The 21,371-nt window shown below is 39.5% G+C and overlaps 1 protein-coding gene across 3 annotated transcripts; it reads left to right on the top strand.

Moving 5' to 3' along the window:
- Positions 1-1,605: 1,605 nt before the first annotated feature.
- usp36 (ubiquitin specific peptidase 36) lies at positions 1,606-20,598 on the top strand. Of its 3 annotated transcripts, XM_063018596.1 has the most exons (21): positions 1,606-1,692; positions 6,645-6,906; positions 7,548-7,769; positions 8,287-8,397; positions 8,779-8,881; positions 8,979-9,046; positions 9,306-9,376; positions 9,480-9,562; positions 9,980-10,091; positions 10,175-10,315; positions 10,724-10,824; positions 10,920-11,055; positions 11,303-11,641; positions 12,198-12,419; positions 14,953-15,101; positions 15,717-16,376; positions 16,463-16,650; positions 16,917-17,102; positions 17,225-17,340; positions 17,429-17,568; positions 17,970-20,598. In XM_063018596.1, exons 2-20 carry the CDS (start codon positions 6,654-6,656, stop codon positions 17,555-17,557), a joined length of 3,390 nt encoding a protein of 1,129 aa, XP_062874666.1. In that variant the 5' UTR covers positions 1,606-1,692; positions 6,645-6,653; the 3' UTR covers positions 17,558-17,568; positions 17,970-20,598. The 3 variants fall into 3 exon arrangements, with proteins under 3 accessions (XP_062874666.1, XP_062874667.1, XP_062874668.1); XM_063018597.1 differs by lacking the exon at positions 6,645-6,906 and having other exon boundaries at positions 1,665-1,692; XM_063018598.1 differs by lacking the exons at positions 1,606-1,692; positions 6,645-6,906 and adding an exon at positions 6,978-7,463.
- The last annotated feature ends 773 nt before the right edge of the window (positions 20,599-21,371 follow it).

The raw sequence follows: 21,371 nt of genomic DNA, 5'->3' as shown, positions 1-21,371 counted from the left end.
ATCGTTACCACGCCCACTGGCAATGCAGCACGGGGAGCAGTGATTGGCATTCCGGATTTTTTCAGTGAGTCATACAATTTGACTCAGCTCACTAATAAGAGTCGGCTCTTACGGTTCCTCAACGGCTCGGTAGCATTTTTTCTGCAACCTATTATTTGTTTTTGTCTATATAGTTATATATATATATATATATATATACTAAGTTTACTCTCTTACACTTTACATACAATTTAGAGTAGCCAGTCCACATACTGGCATGTTTCAGGAGGTGGGAGGAAATCCATGTTAAAACAGGAAGAACATACCAAACTCCTTACTGCCAAGGACCCTAAAGCTGTGTGGCACGCAAACTAATTGCTGTAGTCATTTGTACGAAAAAGGAAACCCTTTACAATACATAATTTATAGCCGTAGCCTAGTGGTTTAGGTACTGGACTAGTAATCAGAAGGTCGCTGGTTCAAGCCCCACCACTTCCAGGTTGCTGCTGTTGGGCCCTTGAGCAAGGCTCTTAACCCTCAATTGGTCAGACTGTATTATGTCACTGTACTGTAAGTCGCTTTGGATAAATGGGGCTTGAACCAGTGGCCTTCTGATTACTAGTCCAGTATCTTAACCACTAGGCTACAACTTGCCTTCATCAAGCAAATGATGCTATAATTTCATGCTATAAAAATTGCAAAGATCCAGGTACTTTCTGTGTGGAGTTTGCATGTTCTCCCATGCCTGTGTGGGTTGCTTCCGGGTGCTCCAATTTTCTTCCACAAGTCCAAAGACTTGCAGTCAGGGTTAATTGGAGCTACTAAAATTGCCCTAAATGTGAATTTATTGTTTATTTTTGTTCAATTATAATTAATCTAATTGTTTCTAACAATATTACATTTTAAGGTAATAGGGATTGGATATTTTGATTGCAACTGTATAATTACATTTACATTTTGGCATTTAGCGGACACTTGTATCTAAAGCAACTTACAGTTGTGGCAGTATATAATCTAAGCAATTGAGGGTTAAGGGTCTTGCTCAACAGTTCTTTCAAACTTGATTGGTACTACTACCCCAATATTTGTTTAATTGATTACATTTGACTGTTTAGAGATTGTATTAATTTTATTGTATTTATCTTTATTGATTTTTTTTTATTAGATTTTAATGGTATATTGATGTCTGTTACTTTCTTGCTTTTGTAAGGTGTCCTTGAGTGTTTTGAAAGGCGCCATAACTAAAATGGATTATTATTATTATTCAGAATCAGAATACTTTATTGATCCCAGAGGGAAATTGCAGTTATTATTATCAGTTATTATTATTATATTATTATTATTATTATTATTATTATTATTATTAACAGTGGCAGTCTGGTGGGGCTTGAACCGGCAATCTTATGATTACTAGTCCAGTACTTTAACCACTAAGCTACAACTGCCACAGTTCAATTGCAAATGTATTAAATATCAATAACAGATGTGGCTTATAATTACTTCTCTTTTTTTCTGGTCTCGAAAACGACTCCTCACAGCGATCGGCTTTTAACGTTGAACTAAAAGAGTCGACTCTAAGAACCGACTCTAAGAACCGACTCTTTCGCGACACATTAGCAGGGGAGAGAGGATGGAACAAAATGAAGGACTTCGCGCTATTCGAGGTTCTTCATAGGAACGGACATTAAAGCAGTCTGTATGATTCTCGTATGGGTATGTATTTTGCTTTTGTGTGTGTAGTAATACTACACAAGCTGTTTGTATGATTTAATTTGAAACATTAATGAACTAAAGCGGGTAATTGTGCTGCAGCAGTGGCAGTGGAAAGCGCAGTGTTACTGTAGTAGGCCAGTCTGTTCAATTTGATCAGTGATCATCAGTCACCTTGTGTCCACGGTGCACATCTATGTAGAGAAAATAACATCTACTATCTTTTCTGATTTATTACATAATCCGTTACATTACGCACCAATAAACCATGTTGTACAGCATGATACGCCTGGTTAAACTCACCTGCTTTGACTCGACAGCATGTTTGTTATAATTTGAACTGGCATGATGATTATATAGCTCTTCTAATAGACATTACAGGTTGTGATCATTAGCTGTCCGTTATCTAGTGTGTCAGTCTTTCATAACACACACATTTGCACGACCACTCAGTCTGTGCTCATGCTAATAGTTAGCTTTGCGAGTATGAACAGCGCTGTACGGAATTAACTTGGTAATGTATTCATCAAGATCCACATTTATTATGATTATGTAGCCAAACATTTCCACATACATAATTGATGAAGGAAGTCATATAAGGCACACGTGGAAGCCCTGCCTTGAATGATCAACACTGGAGCTAGCTATGTAGCTAAAGCTAGCTCTCGACCAGCATGTTCATGCTGCCTTCACGTGTTCCACGTACAGAACTATTTCCCACTTGTAAAGCCTCAGGGCTGGGCCATATGCTACCTTCAAGTGCTCCTCTGAAGTTCACAATTTAAGAGTCCAAAAAGTCCATTTTTAATATCAAACAGGACTGTACTTCGGTTAAAATGGTCACATTTGATCATTTTCCCTCACACCAATAATAAAATAGCTGACAGAACATACAGGAGCAATGATATCACGGTGTCAGTAAACGAACTGTTCACAAGGCTGCCTATACAGATGATTAAGCTCTTACTCTGTCACAACATTAAGTGTGTTTACATTCACACAACAGTTAACTACTAGTGTTTACCTGATCCTTTACTAAGCTGATTATGGGAAACGTCTGAGTTTACATGAATAATTCATTTGGTTTCTCACTGTGAAGGCCTGTAGTAAAGCTGTTTACCTTTCAGTAAAGTTTACTACTTTTTAAATCTAGTTTATTTAAAAATAAGTGTTGATTTCAAATTATATATTATTTCTATGTGGGTTGTGGCTTTGACAATAAAATATTTGAAATATAATAAATGTAAAATATCAGAATAGTTTAATTAATTGCATATTTACTACTATTTAATATCAGTAGCTAGTGGCGAGTGAGCCACAGACGATTAGCTAGACATAATCATGTTTTTAGATCATTTTATACTTATAATAAATCGATTGCTTACTTTCACATTTTAGATCTGAATATTTGAATATGACCTTAATCAGATGAAAATAATTGATCTATATGGTTTGACCAACCAGTTTAGTAATCAGATCTTGACCTTAATCCGATTATTAGTGTACATGTAAACACAATTGTTGATTCTTGAGTTTAGTTTGAGTCTGTTCTCTCCTTGCATGTTACAGACACAGTAATGTCAGCTTGTCCAGTTTTCTCAATGTTTTTCTCGCAGATGTTATTAAAATAGCCAACTGTGGTTATTGCTTTTAAATACAGTAGACCCTTGATTTACGAATTTATTTGGTTCTGAAGGGCTGTTCTTAAGTCAAAATGTTCGTTAGTTAAACCTATTTTTCCCATAAGAAATAATGTAAATAGAATTAATCCGTGCCAGACCCCCCTAACTTTTCTAATGTCTTAAATGCTCTTTTTTGTTATAAAGACAAGAATATTTTCCCTTAAATCTTAAATTATAGTACAGACATTACTGTAATAAACAATAATAAACAACAATGCACAGTACAGTACGTGTGCTGTACCATACACCATAATAAAATTCTGTCTTTTTTTATAAAATGTATCTACCAGAAACAACAATAACTCTCATATTTCTTTATTATTTCCTTCTTTATTTCAATAGTGTTGTTTTTTGTAGGTGTAATCGCACGAAAGAAAGAATACTTTATTCAGCGATTTCTTTCTTCTCTCTCACTCACTGTCCCCTCTGTCTGATACACAGTGACAGCTACTGGCAGGAGTAATTTTACAACACAACAAATGTACAGTAATAGATTTTTACATTTTCTCAGCACTGCACTTCCTCTGCACATTAATGGCCATTTTAATATTGAATTTTACAAAATATAAAGAAAACACCGGAAAAAACGCTGTCCGAATGTTTGCTTACTATATATATATATGTATATAAAATATATATAGAGACAGAGACAGACGGTTGAAGTCAACTTGTTCTTGACGTCACGTGTTTCAGGAATTTCTGTTCGTAATTCGAAATTTGTTCGTACGTTAAGTTGAAAAAGATCGTTCGTAACCCAAAATGTTCGTATGGTAAACCGTTCGTAATTCAAGGGTCTACTGTACAGCCATTTGTGTTTTCAAGTTGTTTAGGTTGTGAATAAGTACATGGCTACTGTGGTAGATATTAATTTTGAGGGTTAATTTCACATCCTGCAACAAAACAGATTAGAGAGGATGCATATTAAGTTTGATTTATTTTCCATCTTCTATGTGGATGCACAATACCACATAGTATGCTCTCCTAACCATAGTTTCCTGTGTAAATGATAACGAGCCATTAAAAAAAGATTCTAAGTGACCACTACTTACTAACAGAATTACAGCCTGTTTCTGAATCCTACTGTAAACACAACATTGGTACTAGCAGCTGCATTTTCTTTTTTTACTCACACGCTCTGACTTGTAAAATTAGGGTATATAGTGATTTAGTTCCTAACTAGGAATTATGAGATTGTGTTTTCTATCTAACTCTATTTTGTAAGTATAAAGTCATTTTGAATTTCATATCTGCAACAGACTTCAAAAAGTTGAAACAGACGCAAAATGAGAGTAAAATTTTTTTTTGAATATTCAAGTAAGAACATTTTGAAACATTCGGAGAGGATCAAATGAGGATCCACCAAAGGCTCAGTCTTTGCTAGCAAAGATGGGTCGTGGTTCAACTCTTTGATCCGTAATTGTGAGCAAATTGCCAATAAGATTAAAAATAATATTTTTTAATGCAAGATTGCAAAGCAATTAGATCTTTCGGCATCTACTGTACAGTAAAAACACAGTGAATCTGGAGAAATCTTAATCCGTGTAGGGGCAAGGCCAAATGTACTGTTGAATGTACATGAGTCCTAAGTCCTAAGACAGCATTTCATGAGTAGGTCAGTCATGCTACTGTAATAAATTCTTTAACAGCTGTATAAAAATAAACTGACAAAGTACATGTAATTTTGCTTCTTCATTGTCTTTTCCTTTACGTAATTGTTGACACTTTATTTAACAACATAATAAATAAATTTGTATTACCGTAATGATGAAAATACAAATAACTGTGCAGCTTTATACAGAAGTTATTATTAACAGTTTATATAAAATAAGAAAATGTTAAATAAGGTCCTGTCATTAAAGGACAGTACGAAGGCACAAAGTTGAATCAGTTCATCTGGACACAAGTTTATTGTAGAAAAACAACAGATGTGTCCAGATGAACTGATTCAACTTTGTGGATTTGTGTACCTGGATTATTGAGCATGCATTAAGAGATACAGTACGAAGGATTTGATCTATTTTAAGGCATTAATGGAAAATAATGGAGGCATGAATTACTAATTACAAATGACTGTCTTCTTGTTATTTTTTTAATGAGCTGTTGACAGGCTGTATTTATTGCATTGCATTTTGCAGTGTCATTTTTGCAGTTCTGTTGTTTATTGTTGCACCAAGGTCCTGATGGATTGCTTTTTTTATCCTACACACTTTATGGTCAAAAGTATATGGACCTTTTTATACCTTTTTGATTATTGAGTTCAGATGTTTCATCCAATTTCTAACAGTGTGTGCCAAAAGTTGGAACTACAGTGGCCTGCTCTGAGCCTCATTGAGCAACTTTGGAATGAACTGGATGGTTGTTTGTGAGTAATTGTGAGGTCATATATGGGTACATGCCAAAATCTTGTGGGAAGCATTCCGAAAAGGATGGTGGCAAAGAGGGGCCAACTCTATATTAATGGCCATATGGCCATGCTTTTAAGATGATGTCCATATACTATTGGCCAAGTATTGACCAAGTATTTTTTGTAATAGTTAGGTGTTTCGGTATCTCAGTACCCCTGAACTCCCAACCCCCCCTTCCTTCCCAAACACATGGACACACACAAACCTGCTCAGATTTGCCCAGCTACAATCAGCCAATAGTTCTAAAGGACAAATGGGAGTTGGTATCGGCCTCAAAGAAGCTGACTGGGTTGACCGACAAGCAGACATGCTGCTGCCGTCGAGCTGTTGCATGGTGGTACTCAGCTGTGCTGCGATACACTGGTCCAGGGGGTGATTAGGCACTTCTGTAAAACCATGTGAAGGTTAGGTTGTCCTTGTGTGCTTTGATGCACGTGTATACTGGTTTGCGTCAGCAGCACAGCTGATGATGAGTAAGCCTGTGCTTTCTAGCACACTGCAGATAAGCCTGCTGTCCCTACAGGATTTAGCCTTGAGTAAGTGGCTGATATAAGATACTTTCTACTAATGTGAGGGAGCAAAATCATGTGTAAAAATTGCATTTTCATGCTGAGTCTAAATGTTCCCGTCTGTATGTGATTTCAGTTCTGAATAGGATTGTTTTGTCTTGGACTGCTCAGGATAGGTAGAACACAAAGTGCAATGCTGTATGATGCAAAGTCTATTTAAGCTACAAGCCAAAAAGGGGGGATTTTTCTTTTTGACTCCCTTGCATATAAAAACCAAACGCCCTAAGAATATCAGTGTGGATTTTAATTTTAAAAGTTGAGATTTAATAAGCAACCCTTTGTCTGTCTTGTCTTTTCAGTGATACACAATGCCCATAGTGGACAAACTAAAGGAGGCCCTAAAGCCGGGCCGGAAAGACTCCGCTGATGAGGCGGACCTAAATAAGCTGCTCTCATCCTCTGCCAAAAAAGTGCTACTGCAAAAAATTGAGTTTGAGCCAGCCACCAAGGGCTTCGGCTACCAGTTGGAAACACTCAAGACCAAATATGTGATCCTGAACCCCAAAAATGAAGCCATGGTGGTGCATAGACCGTCAGAACCCACTCCAATCAAGAGGCAAGGTGAGGTCATGCCAGCGGTGGTGATTGTTATTGTTGGAGCAGGTCTTTACTAATGGGTACTGGTAGATTTTCCAAAGGGCACTTGGCTGGGACGGCAGTAAGGCACTCTACCCCTTTACTGCAGAGATCCAGGGTTCTAGTCTTAGTAGTGCTATCAGACAGTTGGGTGTTTTCTTGGACATGATTGGCAAAACAGCCTAGTAATTGCGAGGTGCACTTGTCAGTGCGCTCTCAGTGCTGGTCCCAAGCCTGGATAAAAATAGTAGGGTTTCGTCGGGAAGGGTGTCTGACATTTACCTGGTGAAGACATGGGACCAGGATGCACTATAGAAAGAGGATAAGCTGGAGGAGGCAGTCCGACGGTCTGGTCAACTTTCTTTTGGGAAAGCTTGTGTCCTGGCGTCCATGTGGATGTTACTTTGATGTACCTAAACATTGGTGCAGACCAATTACACCTCAGTCAGCACATAATTGGTGTCGAATTGGTCTCCAAACTGCACAGATGCTAATCTGATCAAGCATTTAAGAGAGGTGCTGGACAAACAACAAGACTTAAAGTATGTACTGCAGACATCTTGGTGAAATCTGACACATTTAAACAAAAAGAACACAGACACAAATGATTGTTCATGTTCCTACAGGGTCTGAAGGCCTAAGTGGTGGGCAGGGCGATGGCATCCCAGCACCACAAAAGCTGCTCTTTCCAGGGAACAAACTCTCCATGAAGTGGGAGCGAGTGTACCGGGTGGGAGCCGGTCTCCACAACCTGGGCAATACCTGCTTCCTTAACTCCACTGTGCAGTGTCTTACCTACACGCCGCCGCTCGCCAACTACCTGCTGTCCAAAGAGCACAGCCGCACCTGTAAGTACACCACGTTCAGCCATATCTAACAGTAATGTCGGAACCCAGAAACATTTGTCATTTTTTGAGGCAGATTTAGATCTGAAAGTCAGTCATCATCTAAAGTTTTTAAGCACTAAGTATTTTAGGCTGCATTCACATACTGCTGCCTTAACAGCCGATTGTTGTTCATGTAGGCGTCCAGCCTGCCGGATGGTACAATCCACAGTACTGACAATATTGACTGACAGTATTGGCAGCTTATTTACATGCAGTTTCATATCAAACTTATTCAACTTTGATTTTCTCAGGTTTTGCAACAACTCTAGTTTTCACCATGGTTGCAACACACATTAAACATCTTAATTTCTGAGTGTTCAGTGTAAATTACAAGTGGTTATTGAGTCATCATATTGTAAAAGGTTTATAGATCAGCAATAATATGTAGCTGTGGAATAATTGTGATACGCCAGTTTTAAAATACCACATCATTTATTTTCTTTGCTCTTTGTATTCTGTCATTCTTATTCTCGTGTAGGTCACCAGCCAGGATTCTGTATGATCTGCATTATGCAGAACCACATCATTCAAGCCTTTGCCAACACAGGAAACGCCATCAAGCCTGTGTCCTTCATCCGAGACCTAAAAAGTAAGATCACGCCTGTTCTGGGTGGCATGATTGTACTGTAAGCTGGTATTGCAAATGGTTACAAGAAAGAACGATTCACCCAGGTGACTCAGCCGTATCAGGAAGTGTGTGTGTGTGTGTGTGTGTGTGTGGGGGGGGGGGGGGGGGGGGGGGGGGGGTTGTTTGCTGCAGATATTAGACAGTCTAACTGGCTTAAAGGTTTAGTCATTAGCCACATCCTCAGAGAAAACTCAGGCTTGTCGCTGAGATGTTGTAGCATGTTAGAGGTTATGCAACAGGCTCAGATTTCTATGGTAAAATAAGAAATACCAACATATTGATTTAAATTATTTAAACTTTTTGTTACTGATCACTGATTCCTAACCCTTTCTCCTGCCTCAGAAATTGCTCGTCACTTCCGCTTTGGCAGCCAGGAGGATGCTCATGAATTTTTACGCTATACAATTGACGCCATGCAGAAAGCCTGTCTTAATGGTTACCCAAAGTAAGGTATACTCCAAAATGATTAACTTGTGCAATGATGCTATGGAAAGAAGTTAATTAGTATAATTGATTACAATGATTTATCATTTTCTGGACAGGTTGGACAGGCAGACGCAGGCCACCACGCTGGTTCATCAGATATTTGGGGGTTACTTGAGGTCAAGAGGTAAGGCACGACACGTAGTGCCGCTACACTCACCACTCGTAATAAAGTTCTGTTCTCTTGCTTGCTTGTTTGCTCTGCAACAAATTAATGACAGTTTTTACTGGTTTGGGAACTGAGGATGCTAATTGTTGCAGTGTTTTGTCATGACTATAAATAAACATGGCATACTTGATTATTTTATTGGTTCTGAATGATCAGTTTGAAGAATGTATTGAATGTATTCACCTGTGAGTTTTGTTTCTTTTTGTGCTTCTTTCAGTGAAGTGTTCTGTTTGTAAAAGTGTGTCTGACACGTATGACCCGTACCTAGACATAGCCGTCGAGATTCGGGTGAGCTTTAATGTTGAATTTGTTCCATAGGTTATTTGTTTGTATTAAATATGCTTTGTGAGACAATATTCACACATTCTTTCTTTGTTTCTCACACTCTCAGCAAGCAGCCAACATCGTCCGGGCCCTGGAGCTTTTTGTCAAGCCAGATGTTTTGAGTGGCGAGAATGCATACATGTGTGCCAAGTGAGTATCTCTAGTTGTGGGAAAGTCCCCACAGTCTCCTTTAAAAATACAAATACACTATATAGACAGAAGTATTTGTACACGCCTTCTAATTTCTGAATTATTTCCTTGACCAACATCAGTGTCCAGCTATACAAATCAAATGCTCTTTTGAATGAATGGGCACAAGTTCTCACAGACATACTTCAAAGTCTTTTGAGAAGCCTTTGTCAGAAGAGCGGCTGTTATAGCTGAACAGATCACAGAGAGGTCACTGTTTTGATAACATTTGTTTTAGAAATGGGATGTCCAACAAGATCAGGTGTCCAGATACTTTTGGCCATAGTGTGTGTGTTTCACAGAATGGAATCGTTCAATTCTAATGTAGTTTCTATGGAATTTCTTTTCAATTTCTACTGGTTTCTGATCATTTTTTAGGTGTAAGAAGAAAGTGCCGGCGACAAAACGGTTCACGGTTCATCGGACATCAAACGTGCTCACGCTTTCCCTTAAACGGTTTGCCAACTTCAGTGGGGGAAAGATTACCAAGGTTTGTACCCCATTTACTGTAGGCATCAGCGCTGCTACATCTTTCTTGGCTTGTGAGATTTAACAGCGCTTTTCTAATTGCAGGATGTTGGCTACCCGGAGTTTCTAAACATTCGTCCATACATGTCTCAAAACTCAGGAGAGCCAGTAATGTATGGGCTCTATGCAGTCCTAGTGCATTCTGGGTACAGTTGCCATGCTGGACACTACTACTGCTATGTCAAGGTAAGTGTCTCACTGTGTTTTATATTAAATAATCTGTGTGTAAACTGAGCTGCAAAATCCTGCCCAACCGTCCGTCACGTACAACACGCAAATACTCTGTTTTACCAGCTGTTACAGCTTGCATTGCATTGTGTTTGGCGACATCTGCTGGTAAAGCGGCAGCATTGCATGAGCTCCGTTAATTCAAAACCATCAAACGTTCTGTACAACTACACACCAAAAGTCATTGTAAATAAATAAAACACACTGACCACACATACTTTAAAATGCATGCAGTAGTAAAATGTACATTTATAATAATTTATCTGTGAAACAACAGAGTATTTGTTTGGATAGTTTGTTTTTGTTACCCTCCTGCCTGTATGACTTTTTAAAATCAATATCTGTTATTTGTCTCTTTGCCCTCAGGCCAGCAACGGACAGTGGTACCAGATGAATGACTCTATGGTACATTCCAGTAACATCAAGGTTGTGCTTAATCAGCAGGCTTATGTTCTCTTTTACCTGAGGTACAACCGAGACTTTTTCCTCCTACAGTCATTCTACCTGTTCTTATTTGAAGTATTAGTATTATTTACGAATGTGATACACCCTTGTGCTGTAGGATTCCTGAAAAGAAAAACACAGATGGTCCAAGCGTAAAGCAGAACGTAGCGCATTCTGCGAAGAGCAACATGACTCCTGAGCAGCTGAAGAAAATTCCACTGAACGGGCCTTTATCCTCTCCACAGGTCACTAAGGCAAGTGTTTTACATGGTCATGAGCGTGTTTACATGCACTAGAATTGGCAAGTGTTGGCAGTAATCGGATTATTCGAATGCTCCAACTGAGCATGTAAGCAACTATTATTGACAAAAACTGATTCTTGAGTTTTTGGAGGGCATTGTCATATCAGTACTAGAATCAGTACTAAAAGTCAAGCCTTCATAAGTGACTCCTGGTTAATTTAGTGCTTTCTGCTTTTGTTTTTTTCTCCTGCTTCTACAGAAGGTGGACACAGCTCAGCTGAGAAAGATCCAGTCTGTGGACGGCGGGCTGGGCGTGCCCATGGCCCGCAACGGCTCCGGCATCCAATCGCCCAAACTGGCTAACGGCACACCAAGGGTTGCAGGTGGCCCGACGGTCATCGACGAGCCAATCAAGAAGCTGAAAAAGCCTGCAGTTCAGCCACAGAGCCGCGCCAACGTTCCCGCCTCTACCAACGGCCTTGCTAAGGCCGAGCAGGACAAAGGGAACAGCGGTGAGAGGCGCAACCTAGCATCGTCTACCTCGCTTAAGTCTCTGGCATCAGACTCATCGTCAGCGGATGCCTCCTCTGAGTCCAAGGTACTGTTATCTGTGTTATCTATTTCAAATGGTTTTGGCTGTGCATAGTACTTAACTTGTTTTTGTGGGTGCAACAGTGAACAGCGTTCATTTCCATCATAATGCAGTGCCACCTGAAGCGCAGATTACAAAAACATACAAAAGTGGATTTTTTTTTTTAATAACAGCTTTTTCTGTTTGACATACAGTCACACATTTTTGGAATATTGGTTAATTCACGCCAAAATACTTTCTGCCTCTGTTTGTATCTATTTTGATTAATAATATATTACTATTCTGCTGGCATTATTACTACTGTAATATTGGTATTAGTTATGCAACCATTTCTTTGAGCTCTGCCTATGGAAGATTGGCTTTTAAAATGAACCCAAATTCAGCCCACTCCTAATAAAACTTTTTCTTTAGACTAGTTTGTAGTACTCGTTTTTTAGTCTGGCCATTCAGGATCATTAGTGGACTAGTTGACGGTTAAACAGCAAGCTGACTAGTCAGACACAATAATGCTAGTCAGCAATAAGGGTGCAAAAAAACCAAACATATTACCTCTGGCCCTTAGGACTCGATTGGCACCAGGAGTGCTCCTGTGGGAGTTGTTTCCAGCCCTGCCAAGAGCAGACTGAATGGAACCTCCTCTCCAGCTAAAAGTGTTGATCGACTCGCTCCGGACGAACAGAAATCATCAAAGCTGAAACCTCCGGCTCTCACCAACATTGCAGCTGAACTCACCAGCGCCATGTCTCCTCCACCTGCCAAAAGACTGGCACTGTCTGCCAAGAAGGTGAGTGGTGTGGTTACGGCTGTATGTAGCTGGATGTTAATAGATCACGTTTTTTATAGTCGGGCTGAGCAATATATATAAACACACACACACACAATATAGAAATGTTTAAATATAGACACCACTGCAACAAAATACAGACTGTCCAGTCTTTAACTGATAACTAACATGCATTTAGAGTCCCATTAAAATATGATAGAAGGTCTGTTCGAAAACCTAGTGAGCTGCTTTGTTGCCTACTGCCTACCCTTATAGGCAGCATATTAAAAAAAAAAAACTCTAGTCATGTTTAGCTTCATGGCATCAGTTCTGTCTTGAAGTGGCGTCTATTGGGCACATTTTTTTCTGGAATTTTCTTTATGCCGTTACAGTGGGGTCAAAAAGTATTTAGTCAGCCACTGATTGTGCAAGTTCTCCTACTTAGAAAGATGAGAGAGGTCTGTAATTTTCATCATAGTTACACTTCAACTATGAGAGACAAAATGAGAAAAAAAAATCCAGGAAATCACATTGTAGGATTTTTAAAGAATTTATTTGTAAATTATGGTGGAAAATAAGTATTTGGTCACCCACAAATGAGCAAGATTTCTGGCTCTCACAGACCTGTAACTTCTTCTTTAAGAAGCTCTTCTGTCCTCCACTCGTTACCTGTATTAATGGCACCTGTTTGACCTCGTAATCTGTATAAAAGACACCTGTCCACAGCCTCAAACAGTCAGACTCCAAACTCAACCATGGCCAAGACCAAAGAGCTGTTGAAGGACACCAGGGAGAAAATTGTAGACCTGCACCAGGCTGGGAAGAGTGAATCTACAATAGGCAAGCAGGTCGGTGTGAATAAATCAACTGTAGGAGCAATTGTAAGAAAATGGAAGACATACAAGACCGTTGATAATCTCCCTTGGGGTCAAGATCTCATCCCGTGGGGTCAAAATAATCATGAGAACGGTGAGCAAAAATGCCAGAACTTCATGGTGGGACCTGATGAATGACCTGCAGAGAGCTGGGACCAAAGTAATAAAGGGACCATCAGTAACACACTACGCCGAGAGGGACTCAAATCCTGCAGTGCCAGGCGTGTCCCCCTGCTTAAGCCAGTACATGTCCAGGCCCGTCTGAAGTTTGCCAGAGAGCATATGGATGATCCAGAAGAGGATTGGGAGAATATCATGTGGTCAGATGAAACCAAAATGGAACTTTTTGGTAAAAACTCAACTCGTCGTGTTTGGAGGAAGAAGAAGAACCCAAGAACACCATACCTACTGTGAAGCATGGGGGTGGAAACATCATGCTTTGGGGCTGTTTTTCTGCAAAGGGGACAGGGCGACTGATCCGTGTTAAGGGAAGAATGAACGGGGCCATGTATCGTGAGATTTTAAGCCCAAACTCCTTCCATCAGTGAGAGCATTGAAGATGGAACGTGGCTGGGTCTTCCAGCATGACAATGATTCCAAACACACCGCTCGGGCAACGAAGGAGTGGCTCCTTAAAAAGCATTTCAAGGTCCTGGAGTGGCCTAGCCAGTCTCCAGACCTCAACCCCATAGAAAATTTGTGGAGTCCGTGTTGCCCAGCGACAGCCCCAAAACATCACTGCTCTAGAGGAGATCTGCATGGAGGAATGGGCCAAAATAGCAGCTACAGTGTGTGCAAACCTGGTGAAGACTTACAGGAAACGTTTGACCTCTTGTTACGTTTGAACTTTTGTTATTGACCAAATACTTATTTTCTACCATAATTTACAAATAAATTCTTTAAAAATCCTACAATGTGATTTCCTGGATTTTTTTTTCTCATTTTGTCTCTCATAGTTGAAGTGTAGCTATGATGAAAATTACAGACCTCTCTCATCTTTCTAAGTAGGAGAACCTGCACAATCAGTGGCTGACTAAATACTTTTTGACCCCACTGTATCTCCAATTGGTCATTTCTAATTCCTGATTCTAAATTCGCTGTTACTTCGCTGATCTAGGTGAACCGGATTACCACACGCACCCTTTGGCACATGTCCGATCTGCAGCCACTTCTTATCACCTGCCAGTGTTGGGTTCCCACACAGAGCTGCATCTCGACTGAAGAGTCCAGCTATTGGTTATAATCGAACTTGTCGATTAGTCGTTGCAGCCCTACGTCACATTATTGCTCAGTCCTGTTTTGGAGAATTATTTGTGTGTTTGCCTGCTGCCTGCCCCCTCATTCTTTTCCAGCGGATATTCCTGAGTTCTCCTCTTTAGTGGCTGCGCTGAAATGTGCAGCAGTAAGTCTCTTCTTGTGTCTATACTGTTGTCTCAGGTTGGCACTGCTGTCCATTTTAGAATTTCTTTGTATTCCTTTGTTTTCAGACTCCTTTTTTCTAACATTTCTAATTCTTCTCTGCCATTGCCCTTCCCGTTTTTTTCTCTCTCTCCCCATTTTTGTTTGTATTTTGGTCTTGATTATTTTACTCCATGTTCGGATCTCTTGATCCTCATCACATCTGGTTGGTTTTGGTTTTTTTTCGACCACCAAGTTTTTATTTATGTCAATAACTGCAGGCCAGTCCCAGTCCCAGTCGGAGCCCGATCAACAACAGCAGCCGCAGCACTGAGGCTCCGCCCTCTCCATTGCATCATCAGTCCTGTGTTTCTACGTATTCAGCTCTACTACATCCTCTAACCCCCACTTCACCTCTCCAAGTCCACAGGTATCACCAGCTTTTTTCTTTTTCCCACCCATGGGGATTTTTTGTTTTGGGGGAGGGGGGACAACATTTATTTGAGAGCAAACTTTTGCATTCTATTTTTCAGATATATTTTTATATTGAATATGAATTATGCTTTGCTCACATGGCACAGCGGTAAAGTATGCTAGGCCGCTACTGCTAAGATCTGTGAGCCTGGGGTCAAATTTCAATAGCAGTGTTGTGTCAGCAGGGGCATCCGCCATAAAAATTATGCCAAGGCTGGTACGCTGACCAGATCTGCTGTGGTGATCCCGAATATATATTTTCTCTATCAACTGCTCAGGTATACATAAATATATATATATAGTCACTGGCTTCTCCTGAATGTAGATCTGGGGACCACTACAAAGCAATTTGCAGCCCACTTGTGGTTGACAATTCCTGCCCTATTTAGTGTATAAATATATGGCAATTTGGGATTTGGCCAACCCTGGGGCTACAAGCATACAAAATAGAGTAATAGTGTTTTCAACCTTTTTGTTTTTTTTTCTACATGCACTCCTCTACAAATAAATGTTCATGTCTCCAGCTCTCTTCTCACTATGTGGTTAATGTGGTTGTTTTTTTCCACTTTAGGATCTCATTACATTCTGCCAAGCCGCCTTCACATGTGCCTCATTTTTTTAAAAATAAAACCCCTCTTAAAGAACCCTCCTCTGCCCCTGCGAATTCCCCTTCTCCTGCCACGCCCCATTTTTTTAACAACCCTGGACCAATTTTGAGTCAGAAAAGCACTGAATCTGGTACAGGGTTTGCTAATGGACTCGTCAGCCCCACCTTAAACAAAAAGAAGAAGAAAAAGAAGCGGCGCCACTCTGAAGCGGAGACCCCCATCACGGAGCTTCCTGCCAAAACGAAGGACGTGCCGGGGGTCCGAGCTGAGAACAAGAAGGTAAAGAAGAGCAAGAGGAGAAAACTGGAAGAGAAGCAGAACGGTATTGAGGCTCATAGAGAAGGTCTACAGTCTCATCTTGAGCCAGCAGAAGGTCAGGATGAAGACTGGTGTCTTGGAGAGACGTGGAGAATTAAATCAGATGCTGAAGCGAGTGTGGAAAGGCCAAAAAAGAGGCCACAACCAATCACAGAGCCGGAACTGTCACAGAGTAGTATTATAAAGCCAGTGCTGGATCAGACCTCACCAAGCCATCAGTGTTCTACTGAGAAGAGAAGGAAGAAAAAGAAGAAGTTTAAAGAGGAGTTGCAAGGGAACGATGGCAAACATAAAACTGTTGACAGGTTTGCTGGTTTTTATTAATATTCTTCCATACTCAGAATGCTTTCCATCACCAGCATTACATAATTCCTTTTTCCCAACTTTACAGAAACGAATTACCTCAGACAGACACCGACGTGGAGAATCCGGTCAAATTAAAGAAAAAAAACAAGAAGAGGGAAAGAGAGGAAGCAAAGCGAAGAGAAAGCGTAGGAGCTCATCTGGACCGTACTGAAGATGAACCAGTTTGTCCGACCAACGATGCAGCACCAGAAAAAACCTTGAAAACTAGTACAGGTACCAGTGCTATCAGTCTTTGTGCTGTAATGATACGTGGATTTTAATTGCTGTATATGATACAGAAATTTTAAAAGGTCTGGGTTTGGGTTTTATATGTATCCCGTTAGCTCCAGCATTAGGGCGCATTCACATGAAAAGCGGCAACCCCGCTTTATTTTGGTGCTTGAATTCATGCTTGTTTCGGGCAGCTTTGATGAATAAAAAGATAATGTGGCTAGATTTCCATGAATTCCATCTCAATTGGTGAACTATTAACTTTTCAGCTGCAGTGGTGGTGTGGGACAGTCGGATTCAGGACGGCTACAAGCGCAGCAAATGCGCTGCTGAGTCAGAGCAGAAATCTGGGAAAGAGGCTCGTCCTGCTTCTGCGGGCTGGGATGGTAAGAAGAGCTCTGATGTGGTCCAGGAGCTGCTAAAACACGCCACAGATAAAGCATATGGAACTGAAGGTAAGGCTAAAATTCTTTATTAATTATTTGTTTAGAGAGGGAGCAGAGAGGGAAATCCTTCATTAGACCTCTCCAAAATACCACTTACGTGTTACTCCTATAAATGAGTTGTTTGTGTTCAGTCTTCAGTTGGGAAGGAGAGCGCTCTGCCATCAGTAGAGATGCCATGGAGGATTCAAGCAACGCCAGATATGACACCGTAATAGATGAATGGGACGAGGAGTTTGACAGCGGAAAGGTGAGCTGTCCGTTTCACTTAATGCTTGTGACCCTGTGCCCCATTTTATGTACAAAAAGCTGCATTAATGTTTCGTTTCAACCAACAGGCAAAAAAAGTGAAAAAGTTTCAAAAGGAAAGGAGACGAAGTTTTAACGTCTTCCAGAAGGTCCAGGACCGGCGCAACATGTGGGCCGTCACACCGGGAGGAAGACGGAACAATTTTAGCAATCGCTAATGACATAAGGGGTGAGTAAAGGGTGCTGTCTGGGCAAAATTGGTTGGCCAAAACATTATGCACTGACTAAAATTTGGCTGCGATGGATTGGCGATTGGATTTATTTTGGTCAGGGTTTGACATCATCTCTGTGTAGTCATCTGTCAGACTGATGCACAAAACGGCAAAAAGTATGAGGATACCTAGTCTAATTATTGAGTTTAGGTGTATCGGCTACACTCCTTGCTAAAAGGGTGTATACAATTATTGACAGAAAATATATTTATGCTTTCAGCATATTTTATGCTTTCAGTCTTAATAGGCTCTTTTAATTCCTTCTAACTGCTAAATGTCAAAAAATGGAAAACTAGAAAAGTGACTTTAATCCATGCTTTGATATATTTCTAACCTGCTTTATTTCTATCTGTTTCAGTTCTAGTTAAGATCTTGTTTGTGTTGTCTGGTTGGTTTGTTGGAGAAGAAACCGTGGGATCCGTTCCTAAAAGTTCGAGCCATATGAGTCGTTTGTGTGTGAAGCAGATAAAGCGATGAGGACGACAACATCTCAGGAGTTTAAATCCAGCCTGGCTTGAAGCAGACCGATGTACTGTGGCATTGGGGGAAATCGTCATAATAAAAAACTTGAGTCTGTGATGAAATGCTGTACTGTATCCACTGTAGGACTGTACGTCAGGGCAGGAGGAGAATCACTTGAAATCGAACAAAGCGGTGCTGTTATGGGTTAGTGAAGCATTTGGATCACTAGATCACTGCTTCCTGCTGTCACCTGGATTATTGATGATAAAAATCAAATGTCTTCTTTAAATGAATGAAAGTTCATTTTATTTCTTTTATGTTCTTAAATGTGTTTTATTTAATTAAAAAAATATATATAACCTAAATCATTTGCCCCTTATAATATATTAAGTACATTTAGTAAATACAAATTTAAATTATGCAAAAGTCCTGAGACCCCTGGTCAGATTCCCTGTTTTGCTGATTTTGTAGTTAAAATCTTTTTTTTTTTTTCAACATTTCGGCTTGTTCCCTTTCATTCATTGTCATGTAGGAAAATCAATTAAACAGGTGCTTTGGTGGCGCTGGGTTGGGATCCATGATTTGAATCCCCAGAGGTACTATTGGCAGTGCTATCTGCATATACATACAGACATGATTGGATTTGTCTGATGGAGGGAGGTGGCCGAGGCCTAGTGATGGACTGGTGTCATGTAGGGGGTGTTAGTGCATAGTGCCCATTGATTCTGCAGAAACCGGACCCACCACAACTTGGATGAAGCGGTAGTCAACATGAAATAAAATTAAAAATCTAACAAATGTAACATTTGACCAGGAGTGTTGAAACATTTGCGTAAAACTGCATTGATATGTATCGTTGCTGTTTAGCAATGAGGACTCTCAACTGTGTGCTAGGACTAAAGGGTGAGATCATTGCAAGTGTACTAATTTGACACTGGTTTGGGACACAGCCAGTGGTTAAAGTGGCTTAAGACTGAATTTGTTTCCTAATATACATTTCTTCCATCCCACTTTCAAATTCTTTCTCCAGATATGTATTGTGATTATAATTACAAAACCATTGATACAAGATATTATTACTGCTAATATATTGTATTATCAATATAGCATTGTCCTGTGCTGGTATGTTACTTTTTCAATCATTGAATAATTTATTTTTTATTTTTTTTTTATTACTTTTTTTAAACATGTATTTTTTTAAACCCCCTAAATCTTCTATGGTGTGATATTATTGCATATTGTGGGAATTTAGTCAGCTATAAAATTATTTACGTCCTCTGTAAAGAGGAGTTTAAAAAGTAATGGGAATAACGTTATATTGAGTCATTAGCTTCATTCCACACTATAAATATAAGAGGAATCTAACCAGTAAAGAAAAACTATTAAAATGTCTGTGTAGGCACTTGGCTGGTCAGGTAGGTTTATTTAAATCCATGTAATTTGAGTTAAATGAAACAGGAAATTATGAGTAACCAAGTCCTTAAAAAATAAAATTTAAACATGCTAGATTTCTCTCATATTTTTAGTAGGATTGGGCTAATTATCCATGGACATTTTCCCAATGACCAACTTTATCAAGTGTGCCAACAAATCTGGAGCTAATTGTACATAATTATATTTAATTGTCAGTTATCCAGTTACACAGCTGTATTGGTTTTATCCTTAGCTAAAATGTAAAATATGTCCCTTTCTTAACAAGTCTTGCTAATAATTATCCATCAGTTTCAGCACAGGAGGCTGCATTGGCTTCACTTCATCCAATCTCATTAAAACCAACAAGAAAGAGTCTAGTGTAAATTCCATTTCACATGCCATTTTCTGCCAGTTTCTACTCTATGCAAGTCTGACAGGTCTTTATAGAACCTCTCCCATATCCTCACCTCATCAATTTCATTGATCGATCATGATCCAGAGCTAGAAACATCTCTGGAATTGTACTATAATGCTTTAGGACAGAAAAAAAAAGATTTTATTACAGATGCTTAACCACAGAAATTACTAGAGAGTTAAGATGTGTTAAGACGCTTTCTAAAAATAGAACAATTGTAAAGTCCCACGTGCTCTGTGACTAAATATTCTTCTAGAATTACACCCCAAAAATACTTCCATTTTAGAAACATTGCCTTGAATGAATTTTTTAATAGTAGTTAAAATTGAAAATGATGTTTTATAATTTGAAAGCAAGCTGCATATTTAATGCACATGTAATTCAGAAATGAAGCCTAATATATTTAAAAATTGTAGGATGTCCTCAGAGAACAGATGTGCGAGTGGTGTGAACTTTGTCCGTGTCAGGAGGAAAAATAAGAACTGTGAGTTCAGTAGAATGTGTTATTGTTAGAAATGTCACTCAGAACTTTTTAGTAGAAGCGATGCTGAAGAACATACCTTGATTCATGTCCCATTTGCACCAATGGCTCTGCACCTTTATAGCGCCTTTTCAAGACTAAGAGACGTCCGATATTGAGGATGAATGAATGAATATAAATATACTTGTGCAATAAAGTTGTGATTTTTTGTGAAAAGATGACATTTCCTTTGCCCTTCATTCTCAGATTAAAAATAGAAATTATGGAAATGTTAGGGCAGAATTCTGAATACAACAGTAATGTCCTCTGTTATAACATACAGATAGTCACAATCGACCTAAATCCTTTGTATTATTGGAAAGGGTGGTTATTATAGTAGTTGGAAAAGCTTGGATATTTTGTAAAATGCAATAAAAACAACTATTACTGTTTTCACTGTCCTATAAAAGCAGTTTGTTTACTTTTATGTAGGGGAGAGCAGTGTGTTATGATTTATGAGTATGGCATTTATTACTATAATGAACTAAGTCTGAGGTTTTTGTTAGTTGCACTTGCACTTTTCTGAAAATATCCCCACACCTCGCTCATCTCTCTCTCATTGCTACATGTGTCACGTGACGGTACCACAGGAGGAGGTTCGAGGTGAGCATGTAAGATGTGAGAGGAGCTGCTACAGTCTGTACATACATACATGATCTCTACTTTCTGATTAAACCAGAGAAACGTTCTGAATGTAGCGAAGAAAAAGTAAAACTGAAGTATCGATACTATCGATATTTGGATCAATCCGCCCACCCCTAGTAATAAGGTTAGAACAGCCTTGTGAAGGTGTCAATACCTAGCCTAGCCAACTAGTTTACAGCTGATATACTAAAACCCAAATAACTCATACACCATAACTATTATTATGAAAGATATACGTACAATAAAGACTTGTGCTCTGTGTGCAGTACACTATACGAAAGACATTACAGCTGTGAGTTAATATC

The sequence above is a fragment of the Trichomycterus rosablanca genome, chromosome 22 (assembly GCF_030014385.1).
Source record: "Trichomycterus rosablanca isolate fTriRos1 chromosome 22, fTriRos1.hap1, whole genome shotgun sequence".
Classification (NCBI taxonomy): domain Eukaryota; kingdom Metazoa; phylum Chordata; class Actinopteri; order Siluriformes; family Trichomycteridae; genus Trichomycterus; species Trichomycterus rosablanca.
The sequence above is the reverse complement of the archived record's forward strand: the minus strand, read 5'-3'. Positions and strand labels throughout refer to the sequence as shown.